Below are 20,127 nucleotides of genomic sequence, written 5' to 3'. Positions count from 1 at the left end.
TGTAGGAGAAGTGAGACGTTTTCGTGCAAACCTACTAAGTGAAATAAGAATTCATGGAGTGACATTAGGCCTAATGTCCCCCCTGAAGCCTAAGCCCCGAACCCTCAGGGACATAACTGGCGTCCCCTGTAAGTGGTTGAGTGTGAGAGTCTGTGAAGGCTTGACATAATGTAAATATGCATGGGGCAGCACTTTGCTGCCACAAGTCCCATATCAATGATAGCGTCCCAGGAGATAACGGAGGGTAATCATTTCATCCTGTTCACTCTCTGATTTAATTGACTTCATGAGATGACAGGCCCTTTCAAATACTGTTTTTGTCAAAATTGGTTCGAAGACAAAATTTAATATTTCATGAATGAAATAAGTAAACATTGTCTGATTTCATGTGGATTTATTTGTAATTTCTAAATGTATACATTTTAGTATGAGTCTTAACACAAATGTGCCGTCCACTTTGTCCACTTGTGTCACCTTTCTTTACGTCTCCAAACGCAATAATTGATATAATGTCATATACAGGGCGCATTATCAAATGAGCATTAAATAAGGCTATATAATGAACAAAACTCATGTAAAATGTTATTTCAAATCAAGCAACAATGCTGTCCAACATCACACATGAAAACAATCACTCAATCCAGTTGTTGCTCTTCAGAGTTGAACTGTATTCAATGCAGTTTTCCGCATTAAAGTGGCTAAAGAAGACATCACAATAAGATAAATAACACCAGACGTGGCTTTTTTAAGTTAGGTTAAAAGTAAGTGTAAGTTTTATAATGTGACATACCAAAGTGTAACAACAAGAGAGGATGTCTTTGTTGAGACAAATACAGCCTGAAGTCACGTGTGTTTCTTTGGAAGTCTCACTGGAGTTCCAGAGAAAAGCAATGAGGAAGTCATTTCACAATCCTGAATTGCACCAACTGACTGTGACATTCACTTTGAATTTCCTCTTCTTTAAAAGTTTTACCATAACATTTTTACCATAACATTTTTATGTACTTTTACAAACTTTTTTTTCACATCAAAGGCAGTCATACAAAGTTTAAAAGCATTCACAAAATGAAGCAAATGTTTAGGCTCATGAGGTGAAAAGTCGAGACACCAACGTCAAGTCCCTTTGTTTAGTGTTCTTACTATTGCGATTTCTTCACCTGTAGACATCCATGACAGAAGTATCGCATAACAAAGGTATGATTGAAACATCAACATCGCAATTCACTTTCTGTTACATCCAACTCCACCTCAATCTCACTTTATACATTTCACAGCATCCGTTTCAGTAATTAAAAAGCGCACAAAACACAAAAAAATGAATGCATTCAAATTCATTACATTACATTACAGGTCATTTAGCAGACGCTTTTATCCAAAGCGACTTACGTTATACTTTAAACCCATGGCTTTTTCACATTTTTCCCGGGGAGCAATTAGGGGTTAGGTGTCTTGCTCAGGTGTCTTGCTCAGGAAATTCATCCCTACACTCTCTGATAGCCGGGGTCGGACATTAATGGACTAGACGGGTCAGCGGGCATCAGGCTGATTGGTGCCCCATCCTGGGCATCGTTAATGAGGCATGCGACTCCTGGGCTTGAGAGGCATTGAGGCATCGCGGTGAATAATTCCTCTGGGTACCTGTTCAAATGTCCCACTTTCTTATCAGCGCTCTCATCGAAAATCATAAGAGGCTGCGCAGCCAGATTCTGAAATGGCTGGTAGTCGTCCTCCACTGGAGGGAAGCTGTTTGAGCCTGCAGTCGGACCAGGAGTTTCCTCGCATGGAGGTAACCCTTCAGTTTGTCCATGTTGCTTTGTCACACCACATACGGCCTCCTTGTACCTTTCCCACCTGGACTCTAAACTGGACACAGCGTCGCACAACGCCATGCTGTTGGTTCCACTCGAGGCTGAGGACGGACTACGGGCTTCTGCATATGAACCCCCCCCAGAATCTGCATTGCACTGCTGATAGGACATGTCTGTTGGCATTGGACATGGAACTCCTGGTGGTAAATTGATGGGAAGACATGACGGTGCTGGGGGGTCAACACAGGTCCCAATGTTTCTGCGATGGTGTGCAAAGTCACAAGGAATTTCCGACTGCGTCTGGACCTGAGAGCTGTTCGTCAAAATCTGATGTGGGACGCTGGGAATGACGATGGAATACGTTTCGTTGGTAAAGCTAACTGCTCCAGAACTCATGTCATCAGCTTGACATGGTTGGTAAGGAGCGGAGGACAAACCACTGTCTTTGTTCGTTTCTTCTATGGTCGAAAACGGGACGATATTGGATAAGGCTTTTTTAAGGGCATCGCTAACACCAGTTATAATGTCACGTTCTGGTAGGGTATCAGGGTAACTGATACAAGAAGACCCAGTACTGATTCCACTGCTTTGATCAAGGCTTCCACTGCTACCGTTTCCCGGGGACTTCTTCAGCCTGAAAAAGACAAACAGATCACTTAAGCTACAAATGAAGCAAATAGAAATCCTTCGGGTATCGTGCAGCCTCACTAACCATGACTTGTTGTCATCTGGAACAAAAGGCTCAACACAGACAATGGAGTAGTTGGTTGTTCCAGGCTTCAAGACCTACAACAAGGGCAATAAAAACAATTAGAACTACAGATATGAAACAGTTTGATCAAAAGGGTCAATTTGCAAAAGCTCTTTTTCCGATAGATTCAATATTTATCTGATTTCACAGCACCATTAGTTTTCTAATATAAAATAATAGTTATGTTACATGCATGTATCGTGTCCTCTAATTCCTTTATAACTATGAAGGAAATCTGAATATATACTATAGTGAAATAATTAAATGCAGGTTGTAGATGCATTCTATGTCCAACGTACCAGACTAAACAGTGTGATTCTGTGAAATTGTCATGGATTGTCAATATACTGCTTACATGTAATAAAGTCAAAGAAATGGATGCAACAATTAAAGCTGCAAGTTTGTAGATCTATTTTAGCCAATATCAAGTTCACATCATTGGTAACTTACCTTTTGCGTGCTCGGATAAATAACAGCAAGTTTGGGATTTGGACATTTGGAGACTGCGACCCACCACTCAACCCAAGCATGAGTTTTGACCCTAAAATCAACAAATTTCAGTAAAAATCCCATACATGTCACATATACACAAGCAAGGAGTTACAGTGTTTAAGGGAAAAGCCTTTTGTATCATTCACATGCAGAGAAATGTAAAAACCTTTTTTATCTGCCTGACTTACTTTACATAACTGACATATATCGCACCAGTGATGAGGACTGCAGCCAAACAGAGGCAGATGATGACAGTCAAAGGCAGGACGACAGGGGACATAGCTGTGAAGCAATGTAAATGATGAAATCCAGAATGACATGCAGCAGAGAGATTAACCAGATACAAGTGCAAAGCATTTAACTGTAGATTTGCACCAGGGTTGTTTTTGCTAAACTGGCCCATACAACAACATCAGTGCCCCTAGATGAAGCCAGGAGAATATCGCACATGTTTGCTAACATACGTGTGTTCATAATGATATTGTAGTACATGATGGGATGTCTAGGATTCTCGATTGCTTGGGTGTTGTACCTATTTAAGACAAAACTGAGAAGATGACACTTACCGGTTGTGAATTCCATTTCTTTGCTACTTTCACTGAACTTGCCACTGAAGTTGGTGTAGCTTTTCACGCTGACAACATACGTTGTGCTTGGCTCCAAGTGTCGACCAAGTATTTCAAAGTAATTTTGTCCATCTTTTGTACTTGGTTTGATAAATTCAGATACCTGCTATGGAAAGAACAAGAATTGCCAATAAAGAGATGGTTCAGCAATAGTCTTCAACTTACCAGCATCCTGACTTTAATCAAATGGCCAAATCTAAGTCAAAGGAATTCAGTATTATACAGTTTCATATGACATTTCGCCTACCTTTTCTCTGTCTCCTTTTTTATGGTAAGTCAAATTAGCTTTCATGGTTATATTAATAAACGATTCCATATTTGTATTCCACGTGACTTCAAAATTTCCATTGGATTCTTTCACGGATCTGATTGTTGGGGCTTTAGGCTTTACTGTAGAAGAAGAGATAAGAAGAGTGAGGGGAAGGTTTCATCGCCTCCCTCCAGGCACGGCATCCATTCACTTCCATTTCATTCAGTCAACTTACTGCTCAACTTGACATTGAAGTCTTTGGACTCCAGGCTTTTGTTCCCTTTCCAAACTGTGGCTGTATGAGTATCCCCAAAGACCATGAACCCTCCTTCAAGGGAGCAACAACACCGTCCATCCTCACACTGGATGAAAGGGCCAGTCCGATCTCTGTGGAATACCAGATGGCATCATCTTCTAAACAGCCAATTTTATATGGTAATTTTAACTGAGTCAATCCGATGGCTTCGCAGTGACCACGTAGGATAAAAACAAAAACACTTACTCATGGATGTCTAAGATTTTAATCTGGAGAGTCAAACTGTATTCAGCACAGTTTTGCGCATTGAATTGGCAAGTGACGACTGAAAAGTCGTTGGTACAATCAAGACTTTGGCCTGAAAGACAGATTAAGCAAATAGAATAATTATGATAAGGAGTTATTGTGAAAACTAAATCTGAGTACTACATTCCCATTATACGTACCTGAGGTATCTGTTGAAATAGTCCCCAGAATTAGCAGGAGAAAAGATGTCCTATCACAAAGCAAAGAAAAAAGCAGATATCTCCTTCGTTTTAATGTGTCAGAATGGGTGATTTAAGTTACAAGAACCCTTTCCAATACTGCAGGTTACCTTTTAAAACCCATGCTGAAGTTATTGGTTCCACGTCTCCTTAAAAAACAACGATCCGAGTCACCTGAGATCCATTTTGTGAAATAATGTAGCGCGGCTGTGGGCGTATTCCTCACAGTCTTCCTCATGTGGAAAGCTCTTACTGGAAATGTCAGGCCACTAACTCGATGGAAGCGTTTCCCACGCCCACTTCCTCAAAGAGTGAAAAGAAGGAAGCACACTGCGCTACAATGAGAGCGCAGTTCTGTCCAGTAACAGACGAAGTAATGTACAATGATGCACAAGAACTACAGGGGAATAAATGGATACATCAAAGTGATGAAGGTGTAATGATTGTGGCCATATCGATTAAAGGTTGTGTGTATCGATATGACTCTTTACCTTTCGGACTGTGATAACATAAGACCATGAGACGTCCAAAGTGCGGGCAGCCCATCTCACAATCACAAACACGCGTTTTTATGATTGTATATTCTGCTCACTGTTCCATGACGCGAGAAATGGAAGGAAAATTGTGTTTCTACAATGACAATTTAACCCTAAAAAACAACTGTCCACTGCACGAACGAAGAGACTTGCAGTGTAATTCCACCATCTAGTGGACAATCACTGAACCGCATGTTGAAATGATTTAAAACGGATTACACGAATAAAGAAACATGACCCGTATTTGTAGAAAAAGTCAAATATGTTGTGCAGTTAGCAGCCTATTCCTAATCAAACCGATCTAGTTTCTTTATAACTAACATTGGAGAAGATCAAAGACCTTTAAGGATTTATGTTGAAAGTCTCTAACCGGAAGTCGCAAGTAGGCTACTTTAATGTCTCCAGTGTTGTTGGGATGATTAAAATGTCTATCGTCGGTTTGGACCAATTACCACGTGTTTCGAAGACGTGGATTGCTCTGAGACGACTTGACAAAAATGGTTAGTAGGTTTCTGCAAGTTTAAGACTTTACAATTCGTTAGTGATTCGTTTGTTCATTTGAAACAGCTTTCTGTTGTGTCCGTTTGTGTCCATGGCAACCAGTTGCTTTATTCCTTTGACTTATTAAATGTGTTATTCACACATTCATGTGTTTCGTTGTTTTTACTTCAGTAAATTGCCACTTGTAGCTGGTCAGGCTTATTTCTATGCATGTTTACATAGGAGAGCAGCAGCTGTAAGTGACTGTTGAGTGTTTTCAGCTCTGCTGCAATAGCCCACACCTTTGGTATGAATGAAACACCTATTTATTCTGAAGTTGGAATTCCTGTTTTATTATCTAATATGTTTTCCAACAAAATGATTATAATGACAGGTACTCCTGCTCCATCATTTAAGAAATACAGGAAATATAAAAAATCATATATTTAATTACGTCAAACATTCAAATCCAAAGTCCATGCTTTTTGTGTATTTGAGATTTTAAGTTCCTCACATCACACTTGTGTTGAATGTAGCCTAAATGTAGCATACTGGAGCGTAAGTGGCTTCCAGTTGCTGCAATGTTACAAAATTATATTTGCATGTTCACATCTGAGACAAAGCGATTCAAGAGATACGTTATTCCTCCAGCATATTAGTGTGAAAACAACCTTCAAGTATAAAACGTGTATTATTTGGCACAGCAAAAGTAAGGCGCAATAAGTCACATTTTGGAGCCAAAGGGCACTGGAAGTTTAACGGTTGACATATTAGAAAGTGGTAGAATCTCCAGTTGTGTCCGTTGCAGATGACAGAGTGGTGGCTCTTCGAGAAGTGTCTATTCCTCCAGCCGCTGAGGTCAACAAGGTCATTCAGGTGGGCAAGTGAATGTTCTTGTTCATTGATTTATTATGCATATCAATTTACATACATGTACACATATACAAATGCGTACATGTACAGTATATACAGTGTACAGCATATTTGAACATATTAATCATTTTCAGATTATCACCACTACCTTTGGGCTGAACTCTTCCGATGTCACATTCAAGGTACAATGACTCCTTCTTTCTAATGTTATATCCCTATTACTGAAATGCATGTGTCCACAGAATATTGTTAAAAAGAAAGGAAAAATAGTATTTTTGGCTGTAGCTGGAATTGTCAAATGATCTCTTGTGCTTTGGTCTGTTTGCAGTTAAGGAACAACCGCGGCTGTCTGATCCCGCTCAACAGCTCGATCCCTGCCAACAGCAAGCACATGTAAGGAGTCATCTTCCACCGTGGAAATGCTGTGCATCTATTTAGTGAGCACTCTTATGAACTACTCATTCATGTCAACTGGTTTTTCACCACAGGCCTCTCGTGCTTGAGGTAGCCAAGATCTTTCAGCATGGTAAGAGTGAAGTCCCTTTTTTCTTTTTGACGGGGCTTTCTTAAGGAGCTGGACAGGGTCTTTGCGTTGGGGGGGTGAAGGGGTTCAACATTACACAACGCTGTTCATAGAATAGCAACACATGACCAGCACATGACCACATACAGCTATATTAAAGTGTCCTAAATACTATTTTGTTTAAGGAAAGATTAGATATTTTTTCTGCGCTGGACTTGTTGTTACTATATATTGTATTCTCCTTCACACGTCAGAAAACATGGTACTTACTGTGGACTGTATTGTTTCCCAAGTGAAACACAAATGCAGTATTAAGGAAGTTATTGATATCTGTAACGGTTCTGATCCAAGTGCGTCCGGAGCCCCGAAGCGTTCCCATGACTGTAATCAACAAGAGCATGAAGACCAGGCTACAGACCATTGACCGGAGGGTGGGTTTACCAACGGTTCATTCAGCGGTGAACAAGTATTCTGCCATGAGCCCATTGAAAAGGCCACTAAGTAGTTTCCTCAGTATCCTCATGTGTCTTCAAGTGTCAATGAGGAGATTATCTAATGCACCAAAACTCAGCCAATAACAACACAAGATACATCTTGTCTGGTGAGGTAAGTGAGGGTGAGGAAGTTGTTTTCCTTCAGAAAACTATTTGTTGTACAAAAAAGGCACAAATTATCTGAGGTCTAAGTGTTCAAATAGAAGGACCATTGGTGCAGACATTTTGTGGCCAGAACAAGCTCAAGTTCAACTGTTTTATTATAAATATATTCTTTTTTACAACTTTCAATCCATGGTATTTTTTTTTGTAAAGCTTTATTACTTGCCAGAACTTGCTTTTAGATTCTGTGTTTCATTACAGATTCAAAGACTGGAGGAGCTTCTGCCTCAGATCGAACTCAGACGCAACGAAAAACTAAGCCAGGTATTTAAACTTTTCTCTGGCCGTTAATTAAACACATCGATACCATGAGACATCATGAGTGTAACCGTAGCTACTTGCTCATAGGGAATGATGTTTGATTGATATTGTTTGGTACAATGTGACACTATCACCGTGAAGGGGCATCTCTCCACATCCAATTGACCGTGGAACACTTTTTTCTCTGTCTTACTGCAGGAGATTGAATGTCTCAACCAGAAGTTGAGGTTTCTTCACAAGAAAATGCAGGTGAGTCATTCTGATCATCACTTTGTTGAAGGTGTTAGCCTTTTGACTCATACTGATCAAACATAGAAAACACAGTTTCAATTCAGAGTTGAGGATTGAATACATGTTTTCATGTATTCTCAGAGTCTCTACATCTACTTCTTTTCTTCCCGCATGTTATTATTATTTTTCAGGTTCATGTTTGCACACACTTCTTTGCTCTGTTTCAGGTGGTAGATTCCCACAGCTGGAAGGGGGTGCTAACCAGAGCCCCTCTGTGGTAACAAACATCCTTGTTTCTGGCTGTTTTAATAAAATACAAAGCTTCAGTGGGACAATGGCTCCACTCATCATCCACTGCAGAATTGATCTTGTATTTTTTACTTTTTTTTAATATTCCTGTATACATCCTTCCAAGTATTTTCAGTAAATGACCTATTAATGGTATGTAGAACAGAAACATTAACATATTTTCTTACATTACATTACATTACATTACATGTCATTTAGCGGACGCTTTTATCCAAAGCGACGTACAATAAGTGCATTCAACCATAGGGTACAAACTCAGGAGAACAAGAAACAAGAAAGTGCAATTTCCTCAAATAAGCCAATTTACAATTTGCTATAGATTAGTGACGTTACAAGTACAATTTAAGTGCTACAATTTGTTAGTCTTTAGTCGAGTCTTCTGCCTGCAAATGTTTTAAGCAACTACATATTTGTGAGACTTTTGTGGAGTGCGTTACTAGAATTACTTTAGATGTCAACGTTTGGTTTGACCAGTCATACAACCCAGTGAAATAAAAGAGAACAAGAGAGATTGTCTATTGTTTTGATATACAGCTGCAATACAGAACACAACCACACAGCCTTTGTTATCTTTGATCTCAACAGCATCAGATGTTACAGACACGCTTAAAGCGAAAGGTTTGGATCGTTCTTTGCCATATCCAAAAATAAATAAATAAATAAATATATATATATATATACATATATATATACACACAATACACTAATTAAATCCCTCCAGTAGGCGGCGACAGCGCGCCTCGACTCCTTCTCTCCAACCGCCAGCAGATCAAAAATAAGCAGAAGAAGAATGCAGAGAGACGTTACGAGTTAGAAATGGACCTAATTTGTACGCGTTTGGGTTCTGTATCCCTGAATCCTCGTATTGTTCCATCGTGTTTTAGAGCAATGATTCCAGGCAGCGTTAGCGGACTCGTTGTAACACTCGGGCGTCGCGTCGTGAGAAGGTAGCTTACGGCTAAACTTGTAGCTAGCTGCGGCTAAACGTGTAGCTACCTCGGAGCGACTCCTCGTTAACTGTCCGCATCGCGGGGCTGAATGCCTGCTCGCCGGGCTCTGGTGGACTGCGTCGTGTTGTCTGTGCAGACAGCAGGTGTGTTTTATCCGTGCTGCAAAGACTGCCTCTCAAGGATTGAAGTTGAGCAGCGGGACACGACGAGGTAAACAAACAAAAACAAAAAACTTCAGTTCTAAAGGGGCGCGTTTTGACCATGTATTGTATTTTAAAAAACGTTTTAGTCTTTGGAGTTGCCTGAGGAAACTGTAAAACAAAGCATCTCTCTCAAAAGAGTTCATTCAGAGGTGATAAAGCTTGAAGCCATAAATGAATTAGTTCTTGCTGTTCTAATTATCTCTCTGAAACCCACTCACACACTCATTCCCCCCCCCCCCCCCCCCCCCCTGTTTTTTGTCACAGATGCAGATGCTTCAAGTGTGGTTACAGCTGTCCGAGGGAACAGCTGGACTACAGATATCGTCTCTCACTGAAGGTGACCCGGAACAGCTGCATATTTGGATTAACTGTATTCGGAACATGCTTGAACCCATTCTTTGGCATCCATGCGAAGGGTTTACAGAGGTGAGCTCAAGGAACTTAAACTGTCTGGAGGGTGAATTCATTTTTCCGTGTTGTTAAGTGTATTAAGCTACTGTGATTTTAGTAAAAAGGAAACTAGTGTTAAGTGTGGGGTCTTTTCCCGTGAAGTAAAAAGCATGGTGGATTTTTTGTTTCTGTGACGTTGCAGGTTGGTGGAGAAGTCGGACGGAGCATCAAACAGATCCACATTGCTGATGAAGGCTGTTGAGGATTGTTTCATTGGCAGACATTTCGTCTTTGGCATAAAGGTACAGAATTGCGATCTATTGCTATAATCAGCTGATATCAGCTTATTACATACATATAGCAGACATTTATGTAACGTCTATATGTCTGTAATATCTAAAGGTCAGGCCAATAAGTACCACAAAAGTGTTTGTTCTAAAATGCTACTGCATCAACACACTAATACAATATTAAATCATTTAAAAACTAAAGCGCACATATGGCTGCAGAAAACATGTGTTTTTAAGTACATTCTATTGTTTATATAATGGCCTATCTTATACAAGTAACATTTTAAATGCAATACTTTTTAACCTGTGCTCTTATTATTATTTCACTTAATTCAATTATTTTGGTACCTCCCCTACCACGGCCCGTCTTTACCTGCTTGCACTTCCATCCGCATGCTCCCTCACGGTGGCCGACCGTCTTCGTTGCACTCTGGAGACCGGCTGAAAACAGATCTCCAAAAGTTAGCTGAATGTCTATCGTCTGTCTTTCTGTCAACTAATCAATTACCCATATTAAACTATTTCAGTCTGTACCAAAGTGGGAGGCTGACAGACCACCAGTTTTTGTCAGGCCATAATCACGCCTATTCTAACAATATGTCATGTGCTTCATTCAATTCTGGCTGCATGGTCTCAAACATCCCTGGTCTTGTCTTTGTCCTTTTTAGGTACCTGAAACAGAAAGTCTGCCTTGGGTTGGAGCACCTGTTGCGAATGTTTCCAGCAGTAAAGAAACGGTCCACTTTATTGCCACTCAGATGATTCTCCCAAACGCTACAGGCTTGGGAGGCTGGACAGTAGTCAGTTACTATCGGATGCTTCTTCAGAAAGCGGCATCCACCGATTCCAGCCAAACCCGCGGACCCCCAGCAGCAACCCTGCTGCTGATTCCTCACCATTTTCCAGCCGGCAGCTTCAATCGTTCCAGACTTTCTGCCTCAGATCTTCTTTCCCACTCACCACCAAGGTAACGACATTAGGAAGCTACTGACGCTTTCTATCTGATCATTATCTCCGCCAGGCGTATTCTAAGGAGACTATGAGATGTTACGTGTGGATCATATTGTTTTTGTTGAAGAAAATAGTGGGTGCTGATATCGGCTCAATGGTGAAATAATAAAATATGAAGTAGAGCGCGTTGAACGCTGCTTAATTTACATCTCATCCATCTCTCATGTGCCTCTGATTGTTTTCATTGCTTTCATTTGAATCCTAGTTCACAGTGCCAAGATGGCACCCTTTCCCCCACCCCTCCATGGGAACAGTCCCTTGGACTGGTCACCTCATCGGCAGAGCCGGAGGAAGGCTGCAGTCTCCTGTCTGGTGGAGATGAGATCAGCCGACGGACGGGAAACCAAGAAGCGCGACCGTGTGCTCAGAGAGGCTCCCCCGAGGACCATAAAGTCAAAGAGGAGAAAGCGCTGTCCCCTCCCCTTTCGTTGGGGTGCTTTGGTAGTCCATCATTTTCCAAATACCAGAAAGCGGTTGAAAACGCGTCGGTCCTGAACCCTTGGATCAGCCCCCCCCCACGAGGCCACAACATCGGCAATGAGAGGGGGTTTTCCACCAGACGACCCGCCGGCACAGTCTTGTCAAGCCCCTCGGCCTGGGGAGATTTTCCTTTCTCAGAGAGTCTTTCAGAGTATTGGTGTGAAGATAACAACCATCTTGACATTGTTGTTGAAACAGAGCCGCATCTTAACGACCTGCAAATCAGTTCACATGGCAAGAAGGTTTCACGCAAATCAAATTCTACTTTTCAAAGTAACGCACAGATAACAGGCAACCAATCGCAGATATTACTAGAAATCACCGATAAACCTGTACTGAATGGAGGGGACCGACGTGATTTACCTGACCAGATATACAAGAACCCCGTTAGATGTGCATTCAAGAGTCAGGCCGAATTAGTTTTTACCCATGATGAGTGTAATCGGCAAATGGAGAAAGCACCATTGTCTTCCGAAAACGAAGAAGAGCAGCTTGAAGGTGATATCTACAACTGTTCGGCAGACCTATTCGGTGGCTCGCTCCTTTCCGAAATGACCACAAACAAACTCTGCACACGTGCCGAAAGGGTCAGCGCGCCCGCAGAAGCTTGCCTGCTGCTTTCCAAAGCTAACAAACAATCCCTGAGGAGCGAAAACGATTCCCTTTCAACACCAAACAAACATAAACGGAAGAGTAAAAAACGCATCAAAAGAGATCGTTTATTGGCAACAGACAACCAAGAAGTTGACTTTATCCCTCCCACCCAGTCCACCCCCATTGTAAAAGTCGCTGTTGTGAGACGCCCACCTGCCTCCACACACAGAGACTCGACATTAGCCGAAATCAGTTCACGACCCGACGGTCACGATTCATGTGCTTTCCAAAGAAATCTGCCTGAATTTGTGCTGTCAAATTCACTCATGTCTCCTCTTTGTGATTTGAACTGTGTCGGGGCCGAGCAGCGGTACGGCAGAGAGTCTATAAAAGAGAACCTGGATTTGAAGAAGACTTCCAGTCACAGATTTACTGCTGAAAGGGGCCTCTGGAAACCTGGCGAGCAAATAAAGCCTCTGCTGACTCAGCGGCACCCGAGGGTCCAGAGAGGGACCCAAAAGGCCGCGTCCATCGGAAGGATCAACCGCAAACGCTACTCAAGTGATTGTGACGTGAACGTCAATGATTATGAGGACGGTGAGGTAATTATTCCCCCGACTCCTGTCCCTGAAACACGACCGAGTGTGACTCTCAGAAGAAGAATGCAGAGTGGAGACGGCAGCAGTCATTTCCATTATCCTAAAAACGTTCAGTGTAAAAAAACTCTGTTAGAAACTTTCACATCATCACAGGGAGGTCCGGCACAGACGGATCATTGTGACAGTAAGACGGTTGAGGAGGGGATTCAGGACGGACCCCGTTGCTACCTCGAGGATAATAACAACGAGGCCTGTGATTGGTCAAGAGACCTTTTCTCTGACTCAATCTGAGAGGTTCTGTGGGACACAGAGGGCCTCGACACATTGACACAAAAAATGTTTTTAAAAGTATGTCATCCAGGACTTTACTCTGTGCAGAAGGGTATGAGAATAGATCGTAAATATCAAATGGTAAACAGTTTAAAGGAACCTATGTGTGAATCCCCTTAGTTGCACCATCTTCTGCTATTTGCACTTTAATCTTTAAAATGTGGGTGCGGCAGGTACACGTGTCAGCGTACAGCTACCAGTGACAAATGTGCAGTCAAATGAGTGATACCAAAGACTCACCATGAGCACCCGATCCATGCAGTTGGATTACCACATATTTTGAGTGATTTATTTTTAAAGAATGATTTTTTTTAATACACTTTTAGATGATTTAAGGTTTCATTGGAAACAGATTGAGATCAGATTAACTTTAGAACATCGTACTATCCTTTTTTGTACCTCGTTTTTGTATTTTGACCATTCGTTGACTCACAACACTGTCAGTTCTCCTCCCTTTATTTACAACCATGAATGCTATTTAAGTGAAGTAAAAGGATGATGTGTATGTGATTTGGTTGCTGGCTGGTAAATTAACTGATTTAAAATATTAAATTCTTAACACTGGCATTTCTTTTGTGTTCTAACACTGCGCGTGTGTTTGTGTAAACAGGACAACAATACCTTTTGCAGAAAGACACTGTGTGTGTGTGTGTGTGTGTGTGTGCGCCACAGAATGTTGGCTCAGTTCCCTCCAGTAATAAAAAGATGTAAATATATTCTTGGGTGGCAGCTAATGTAACACCACGTGTCTGTTTATGGGGTTTGAAATACAAGCTACTGTATGTGCAAAGTGCCCATTGGGAGGATCTCAATGTAACAATCTGGCCTAAAGGAGGAAACTACATACGCATCTGACTTGTTCTCTTTCTCTTGGGAGAAAAAGAAGTGACTGCTTGCTCTGTATTCCCCAACAGAAACATGCAGAGCAAGTAACATGAAGGACATATTAAAAAGCAAAAAAATGTACAGATTTTGAAAGAATGTAATACACATTGTACAAAAAGGATTTTAATATTTCATAACTTGCAGTTTCTCCTCGTAGAATTCAAACTGATATAATTGATTGGACAAGTCACAGACTACTTCTTCTGTGTGTATACTACATGCTACAGTGCATGAAGTATCTGACCATGACCTCTGACCGCTTTGTAGGAGACAGACATAAAAAGGAGAATACTCAAGGAATGAAGTCATTCTTCATATGTATGTATGACAGACACGGTTCTGGTACTTATTTCTTTATTCACTGCATATGTGGATACTTGATACTAAAATGTCTTCCCTGATACAATATTCTTGGGATGTTCATATAAATACTGTCTCTGTTTGCTGCAGTCCTGTGGGTTTGTCTCCGTATATCTCCACACTGTCCACAACCGGATTGTAACGTTAGACGAGAGCGCTCCTTATAAAGGAGTGTGTGATTTTTTTCTCTGATGTGTACAGTGTGCGTAGAGAGTAGACCGGGACTATACAGCGCCGAGGTTCTTCTCTTCATTCAGCTGCAGGCAACACCTGCAGGAGCTTTGCACTGCACACAGTGGACGTCCGTTGCTCCTCTCCTTGTGTACCATGAAGGTAAGAGAATCATTTAGACTTGACGTACATCTTCAAATAGTCTGTGTTAGTGCAGCGACTACTCTGACATACACAGGTATCTGGGTATTTTTTTCTTTTTCATCTTGATGCGATGTGACAGTAAGACAAGTATGTATTGCCGTATGTAATTGGACGACAAACCGCTAAACCTTGACAGTCTATTACCTGTTTAAGCTTTCAGCAAAAGTAATCAAATATGTTCAATCTTATAAAAAGAAACGACTGGAGCATTGCTGGAGCTAATTTGACCTTCTTCTGTGGCATTCTTTTGTTCCATCTCGTAATGTGAGGAGCAATAACCACTAATGACTGAGCCCTGTACTCAGGTGGGACCCTGTGCCCCGGTTGCTGGCAGCCACGCTGTGATGCTGTTGGCAAATCTGAACCGTCAAAGAGAAGTAGCTCAGTTCTGTGACTGCGTGGTCAGACAGAGACAGAACCCTGGTCATCTCCACTCTGCACACAGGTCAGCCACATGGACATTAACCACTAGGTATTGGTGTAGTAATAAAAATAAGTGGGAGTCTTACAATGATCTAGCGTCCCGTATTGAGCAGCTCTTTCCTCCACCAGGTGTGTCCTGGCAGCGTCCAGTCCGGTGTTGGCATCTATCTTGTCCTCGGCTGGTGCCTTGGTGGAACTGAAGGCTCCGTGTCTGTCCGACGCTGTACTGCCGCTTCTTTTGGACTTCATATACACGGGGGCTTTGCCGCACAGCCGCAACCAGCAGCAGTATCACAACTTGCTCATTGCCGCTCGCTACCTGCAGATGGACGAACTGCAGGAGGCTCTGAGGGCTTGGCGGCGGACTGAGGACAAAAAAGATGCAAGCTCTTTCAGTAATGCCAGCACCTGTTGTAGTACATCTGAAAGCAGTATAAATACAGGCAACTGCAGACAAGTTACTTATCTGACACCTCAGGATTTGATTCAAAATACCTCTTGCATTGCTGAAATGTGCAGGGTATCTGGAGTGGACAAAGAGGTGCAAAAGGATCTGTTACATCCAGCTCATTCCCATTCAGCATGCTCCTCCTCCTCCTCTTCCTTCTCCTCCTCCTCGTCACCACATCTGTACTCTGGGGCGGTGCCTGTGATATGTCACAGCACTAGAGCAGCTATGCTCGAGCTGGCAACAATCCCTCATCCTTACCACGGAGCATCTCAGGCCTCAGTCACCTCCAGCAGGGCCCCCGACTCACGACAGGGAAGCGCAGACAGCAAGGCTGGAGGCGTCACACACAAATACCTTCATGAGTCAGGATACCGCTGTGATCGGGATAACAGAGAGGGAAAGCACCATAATGGGACACGGATCTGGGATTACAGGGACGGTTCAGAGCACTCCGACGTCCTAGCAAACAGCAGCAATAATCATTGTTTGATAGGACGGAATGATGAACATGTGAGCAATGCTTTGCCAAAAATGACAGTTGATAATGATTGCCGTGCTCATTGTGATTTGTTTCAGAGCAAGAATAAAATCAAATATTTTAGGGATGATTCAGTGTCGCAGAGTAAGAATTGTTGCAATTCCACCAGAGGGTCGCAGTATGAAACCGATCTGAGTTCGGATGATTTCGCCTCCAAACATCGGCGACTGGATTGTTCTGAAGGCCAGAATGTCCGCATGGCAACAGCAGCGCGGGAGCAGTTAATTCACTCACAAGATCCGAGAGCCTCGCTCCCGCCTCCTGTACGTAACTCCGCCACGGGAGGTGACTCACACTGTGGACATTTGTCCTCAGAGGGAGGAGCTAAAGAAGAGCACAGTTCAGCAGAGACACATATGCAGACCAGCCACTGCACCACAGAGCCACACCTCACTTTTACAATGTCTGTGGACCACAATGTGTCCCGCCCCGTCCATTGAGACCAGTCCAGTGATGAGGAGGAGGTTGGTACCTTTGGTTACAGGCCTCGGAGGCAGCACTTTGCCACAGGGACAACAGACCAGATTTTACTGCCGGACATCGGGGCCAAACCTTCTGACTCGCTAGTCGCTAATGCATGCAGACAAAAAGCAACCTTTCCCAACAGATTTCGGAACAATGAAGAAGAGGCATGGAATGAAGTAATATCTGAAGCACAGTTTGACACAAAAACAAATTTTGATGGAAGAAAATGTGTTGCTACAGACCAAAGCAGGCCAGGAGCTGAAGTCATACGTGAAGCCGGGTTTGCAGGGGTGGTTTCCGATCCTAACGACGCTGGAAACCAGACCAGTACCACGAGGGTCTGTTCGCCTCCTGGTGCGCCGGACTCTGCGCCGTCTGCCTGCTGGCCGACGAATGTACCAGATCGCCAGCCAACTCCCGTTCAGCCCTCTTTCCAGTGCTCTCTGTGCGACCGGCGCTTCAGCCAGCGGGGCTCTCTGAATAGGCACGTGCGCAGCCACCTCGGCGTGCGGCCCTTCTCCTGCTCCCGCTGCCCTATGACCTTCTCACGTCAGTACCGTGTCACGGAGCACATGCGTGTTCACCAGCGCTTTGTACTCAGGAGTGACTTTCAACCTGCCTCTTCTTCGATTACAAACACGGAGAGTCCTCAAAATTTGAATTTGATTTGATTGTTTGCATCAGTTTGTCATCAATACTTCTGCACTATTGACATTGTCTTTCATATTTTGCAAATATATGGAGAACAAGTACTTAAATAAATTAGATATAGATATAACATTTTGTTATTAACTGCATATGAACCACTAATGACGAAACAAATGGTTGGTGGAGTTTTTCTTATTCACAGTATGTTTTTGCAGTCCTGTAGTAACTAAACTATCAGTTAAGAATTGTGCATTTTGTGATTGATCATCCGTTGATCTTTTACTGCAACAGAAGAGGTGATCGTATGCTGTATATTTCTATTTTTGCATGTTTTCTCCAGGCTAATTATTTTTCAGATTTACATTTTGACCCCATTGGGTCAAGAGTGTGAGCAATTTACGAGGCCTTTCAATGTAAGGCAGACAACTCGTAATTTACTCTTTTTGTACAAGTTTCACAAGAACACTTTTACATAATACAAATCATATTGTATTGTAGCATTTTTCTACAAGAAAATAAGCAACTACCAATCTGAACCCACTGCGAGACAAGAAACTTTCTTTTGATGTCATGACTATTAAAGTGTTCGTACCCCCAAACATTTTTAAGATGGACTCAGAGTGGACTCACTCTAAGTTATAGTTTACTTTCCTTCTTTAGTAAATTATTCAAAATATGACCTGATATGACCTATGACAAGTTGTTTGGGGGGTGGGGGTAAAAAGGAAGGGTAGACCACTGGCCTTATTTAAATAACATCCTATTCCCTGCTCATATTACAAAATCTACCAGTGCTATGTCTCACATGCTGTCCTCTTAAAGTGAGGACACGGCGCTTAGTGTCATTTGTACTTAATGTTGTTTACTGCTGAAACAGGAGCTCACATGGTAAAAACAAAATGTCAAGGGCAGCCAAGGCTCTTCTGCAGGGGACAAGAATAAGGACGGGATCACATCATTCTGTATTCAACACTTTAATTGAAAACAGAACAGTTTATGATTAAGAGTATTTACATTATATTTTCAAGTTCAAATGATGCCACTCTCTTGTTTAAAAAGAAAAGTTATACACATGTTTAATAATTTACATGTCTAATATCACAGCCAATGATATGGTTACCTGCATGTAGACAAAAACGGAGGGAGATGAAGGTGAAACAGACAGAAACATGGACAACATGAGCCCTGCAAAGCCCCCAAATCAATGAATTCACTTGGTAAATAAAAAATAAAACTAAACAATAGACAATATGTCATAGATTATATATATATAAATTATCTGGAGGGCGTCTTTTATTACATATTATATAAAAAGCCATACAAAAGCCATACTGTAATATATCTCACAGATAGTAGTAATAACGGTAAAAGTAATAGTATAGTGAAAAGTAATAGTATAGTGTGTCATAATATGTAGTCAAGTATGTCATGACAAAACTAATATGGTATGTCATGTCATGCCAGAACAAGTCAATTATCCACAATATCGACACAGACTTCAGCGGCCCGGATGTATGTCAGCCATATCTCCAACATGTCGTACTAATCCTGAAGTCAGGACTTGTTGATAATCTTATATGCTACTCGGTCAACAGCGTGCTGCCCATTTGTTCAAATAAGAGCTGCTTTATAACATAATAACCTAATGTAATGTGAAGCTTCATTTAAATGTGAACTGTCAAATCTCAAGCAAACCTGTCGTTGATGAGAACATGAAGAAATGCAGACCCTGTGCAGTCTCGTCGCTCTGTGCTGAAGCTCAGTATTAGCTCTTGTAAAAAGTCCACATCTGGAGCGTCCTCAGGATTGAGGATTTTGGAACGATCAGTTCATTTTGAACACAACCAGTACTAATCCACCAAGCATTATTCGTGCTTTGGTAGATTAACTTCCTTTATTGACATGTACTGTGATGAAAGACATCATTCAAGAATATAAATACATACTGTTATACTGTCATTGTTTTCAACCTGGCCAAGGTTTTCTCCAGGGGGGTGAAAGGGCCAGTAACCATGAGGACAAACAGAATACTTCCTGTGCCAGATAAAGGTATTTTTCACTTAAACGTATACATATTAACATTGTTAATTTGCTGAAAGAGTTCTTTGGTAGTGCAGTCTCTGTGAAATAGAACACCTTTGTGTCAATCAAAGCCTTATTTTGAGTCTGTCATGCATGTGTTGTGGTTAACAGTTAACAGCATCCAGTGCCACATTATGCATAATAGACATCAAAAGAAAAATAATCATTGAGTGCAGACAATAAGCTTCGTTTGTTGAAACAACGAATCAACAACATTAGCAATTCTTGGCTTTCCAGTCCAAAATGGTGGACTCCTAAAAGACGGCCAAACTTCTCTCTGTGTGTGTGTCTGTGTGGACGGGGGCAGCTCCGTTGGGACGGGTCTCATGAGGAAGGAATGTGATTAAATAGTTTGAGAGAGAGAAAGGGGAAGCAAGACAAGCTTTTGATTGATTGACACATCTGTGCGCCCTCATGTTTTTCAACCTACACAATAGCAGCGTTCAGGGTTTTTTTTAAGTTTCAAATGTAGCAACATTAAAATACGTTCATTATGTACAATGGAAGAGTCAAACA

The 20,127-nt window shown here is 41.9% G+C and overlaps 4 protein-coding genes across 5 annotated transcripts; 2 read left to right on the top strand and 2 right to left on the bottom strand.

Moving 5' to 3' along the window:
- Positions 1–379: 379 nt before the first annotated feature.
- Positions 380–5,334, bottom strand: LOC120833032 (uncharacterized). Of its 2 annotated transcripts, none has more exons than XM_040199816.2 (10): positions 4,779–5,334; positions 4,630–4,679; positions 4,430–4,541; positions 4,163–4,314; positions 3,925–4,067; positions 3,618–3,783; positions 3,240–3,333; positions 3,010–3,100; positions 2,521–2,594; positions 380–2,442 (listed from the first exon to the last, which is right to left on the bottom strand). In XM_040199816.2, the coding sequence occupies exons 1-10, from the start codon at positions 4,904–4,906 to the stop codon at positions 1,482–1,484; spliced, it is 1,971 nt and encodes a 656-aa protein (XP_040055750.2). In that variant the 5' UTR covers positions 4,907–5,334; the 3' UTR covers positions 380–1,481. The 2 variants fall into 2 exon arrangements, with proteins under 2 accessions (XP_040055750.2, XP_040055760.2); XM_040199826.2 differs by having other exon boundaries at positions 3,618–3,780; positions 4,779–4,993.
- Positions 5,335–5,406: 72 nt separating this feature from the next.
- Positions 5,407–9,044, top strand: LOC120833065 (uncharacterized). Its single transcript, XM_040199876.2, has 9 exons — positions 5,407–5,704; positions 6,493–6,560; positions 6,692–6,739; positions 6,886–6,950; positions 7,046–7,083; positions 7,432–7,511; positions 7,938–8,000; positions 8,196–8,246; positions 8,456–9,044. Exons 1-9 carry the CDS (start codon positions 5,557–5,559, stop codon positions 8,507–8,509), a joined length of 615 nt encoding a protein of 204 aa, XP_040055810.2. The 5' UTR covers positions 5,407–5,556; the 3' UTR covers positions 8,510–9,044.
- Positions 9,045–9,251: 207 nt separating this feature from the next.
- On the top strand, positions 9,252–13,951 carry ddias (DNA damage-induced apoptosis suppressor). Its single transcript, XM_078085608.1, has 5 exons — positions 9,252–9,697; positions 9,955–10,116; positions 10,283–10,382; positions 11,039–11,337; positions 11,587–13,951. Exons 1-5 carry the CDS (start codon positions 9,576–9,578, stop codon positions 13,343–13,345), a joined length of 2,442 nt encoding a protein of 813 aa, XP_077941734.1. The 5' UTR covers positions 9,252–9,575; the 3' UTR covers positions 13,346–13,951.
- Positions 13,952–14,606: 655 nt separating this feature from the next.
- LOC144385349 (uncharacterized) lies at positions 14,607–18,131 on the bottom strand. Its single transcript, XM_078085544.1, has 5 exons — positions 18,122–18,131; positions 17,124–17,422; positions 15,923–15,951; positions 15,514–15,792; positions 14,607–14,946 (listed from the first exon to the last, which is right to left on the bottom strand). The coding sequence occupies exons 1-5, from the start codon at positions 18,129–18,131 to the stop codon at positions 14,883–14,885; spliced, it is 681 nt and encodes a 226-aa protein (XP_077941670.1). The 3' UTR covers positions 14,607–14,882.
- Between the last annotated feature and the right edge of the window lie 1,996 nt (positions 18,132–20,127).

Source organism: Gasterosteus aculeatus, chromosome 12 (assembly GCF_964276395.1).
Source record: "Gasterosteus aculeatus chromosome 12, fGasAcu3.hap1.1, whole genome shotgun sequence".
Classification (NCBI taxonomy): domain Eukaryota; kingdom Metazoa; phylum Chordata; class Actinopteri; order Perciformes; family Gasterosteidae; genus Gasterosteus; species Gasterosteus aculeatus.
The sequence above is the reverse complement of the archived record's forward strand: the minus strand, read 5'-3'. Positions and strand labels throughout refer to the sequence as shown.

Coding starts and splice junctions, on each gene's coding strand:
- LOC120833032 (XM_040199816.2), bottom strand. CDS start 4,906: ATGAGGAAGACTGTGAGGAATACGCCCACAGCCGCGCTACATTATTTC. Junction 3,784..3,924: donor AAAAAGGAGACAGAGAAAAG/GTAGGCGAAATG, acceptor TTCTTTCCATAG/CAGGTATCTGAATTTATCAA. Junction 3,101..3,239: donor ATATATGTCAGTTATGTAAA/GTAAGTCAGGCA, acceptor TGTTGATTTTAG/GGTCAAAACTCATGCTTGGG.
- LOC120833065 (XM_040199876.2), top strand. CDS start 5,557: ATGTTGAAAGTCTCTAACCGGAAGTCGCAAGTAGGCTACTTTAATGTC. Junction 8,001..8,195: donor GCAACGAAAAACTAAGCCAG/GTATTTAAACTT, acceptor GTCTTACTGCAG/GAGATTGAATGTCTCAACCA. Junction 8,247..8,455: donor TTCTTCACAAGAAAATGCAG/GTGAGTCATTCT, acceptor GCTCTGTTTCAG/GTGGTAGATTCCCACAGCTG.
- ddias (XM_078085608.1), top strand. CDS start 9,576: ATGCCTGCTCGCCGGGCTCTGGTGGACTGCGTCGTGTTGTCTGTGCAG. Junction 10,117..10,282: donor CATGCGAAGGGTTTACAGAG/GTGAGCTCAAGG, acceptor GTGACGTTGCAG/GTTGGTGGAGAAGTCGGACG. Junction 11,338..11,586: donor CTTTCCCACTCACCACCAAG/GTAACGACATTA, acceptor TTTGAATCCTAG/TTCACAGTGCCAAGATGGCA.
- LOC144385349 (XM_078085544.1), bottom strand. Junction 15,952..17,123: donor TCAGCTCCTGGCCTGCTTTG/GTCTGTAGCAAC, acceptor TGTCCACTCCAG/ATACCCTGCACATTTCAGCA. Junction 14,947..15,513: donor ATACGGGACGCTAGATCATT/GTAAGACTCCCA, acceptor ATGGTACACAAG/GAGAGGAGCAACGGACGTCC.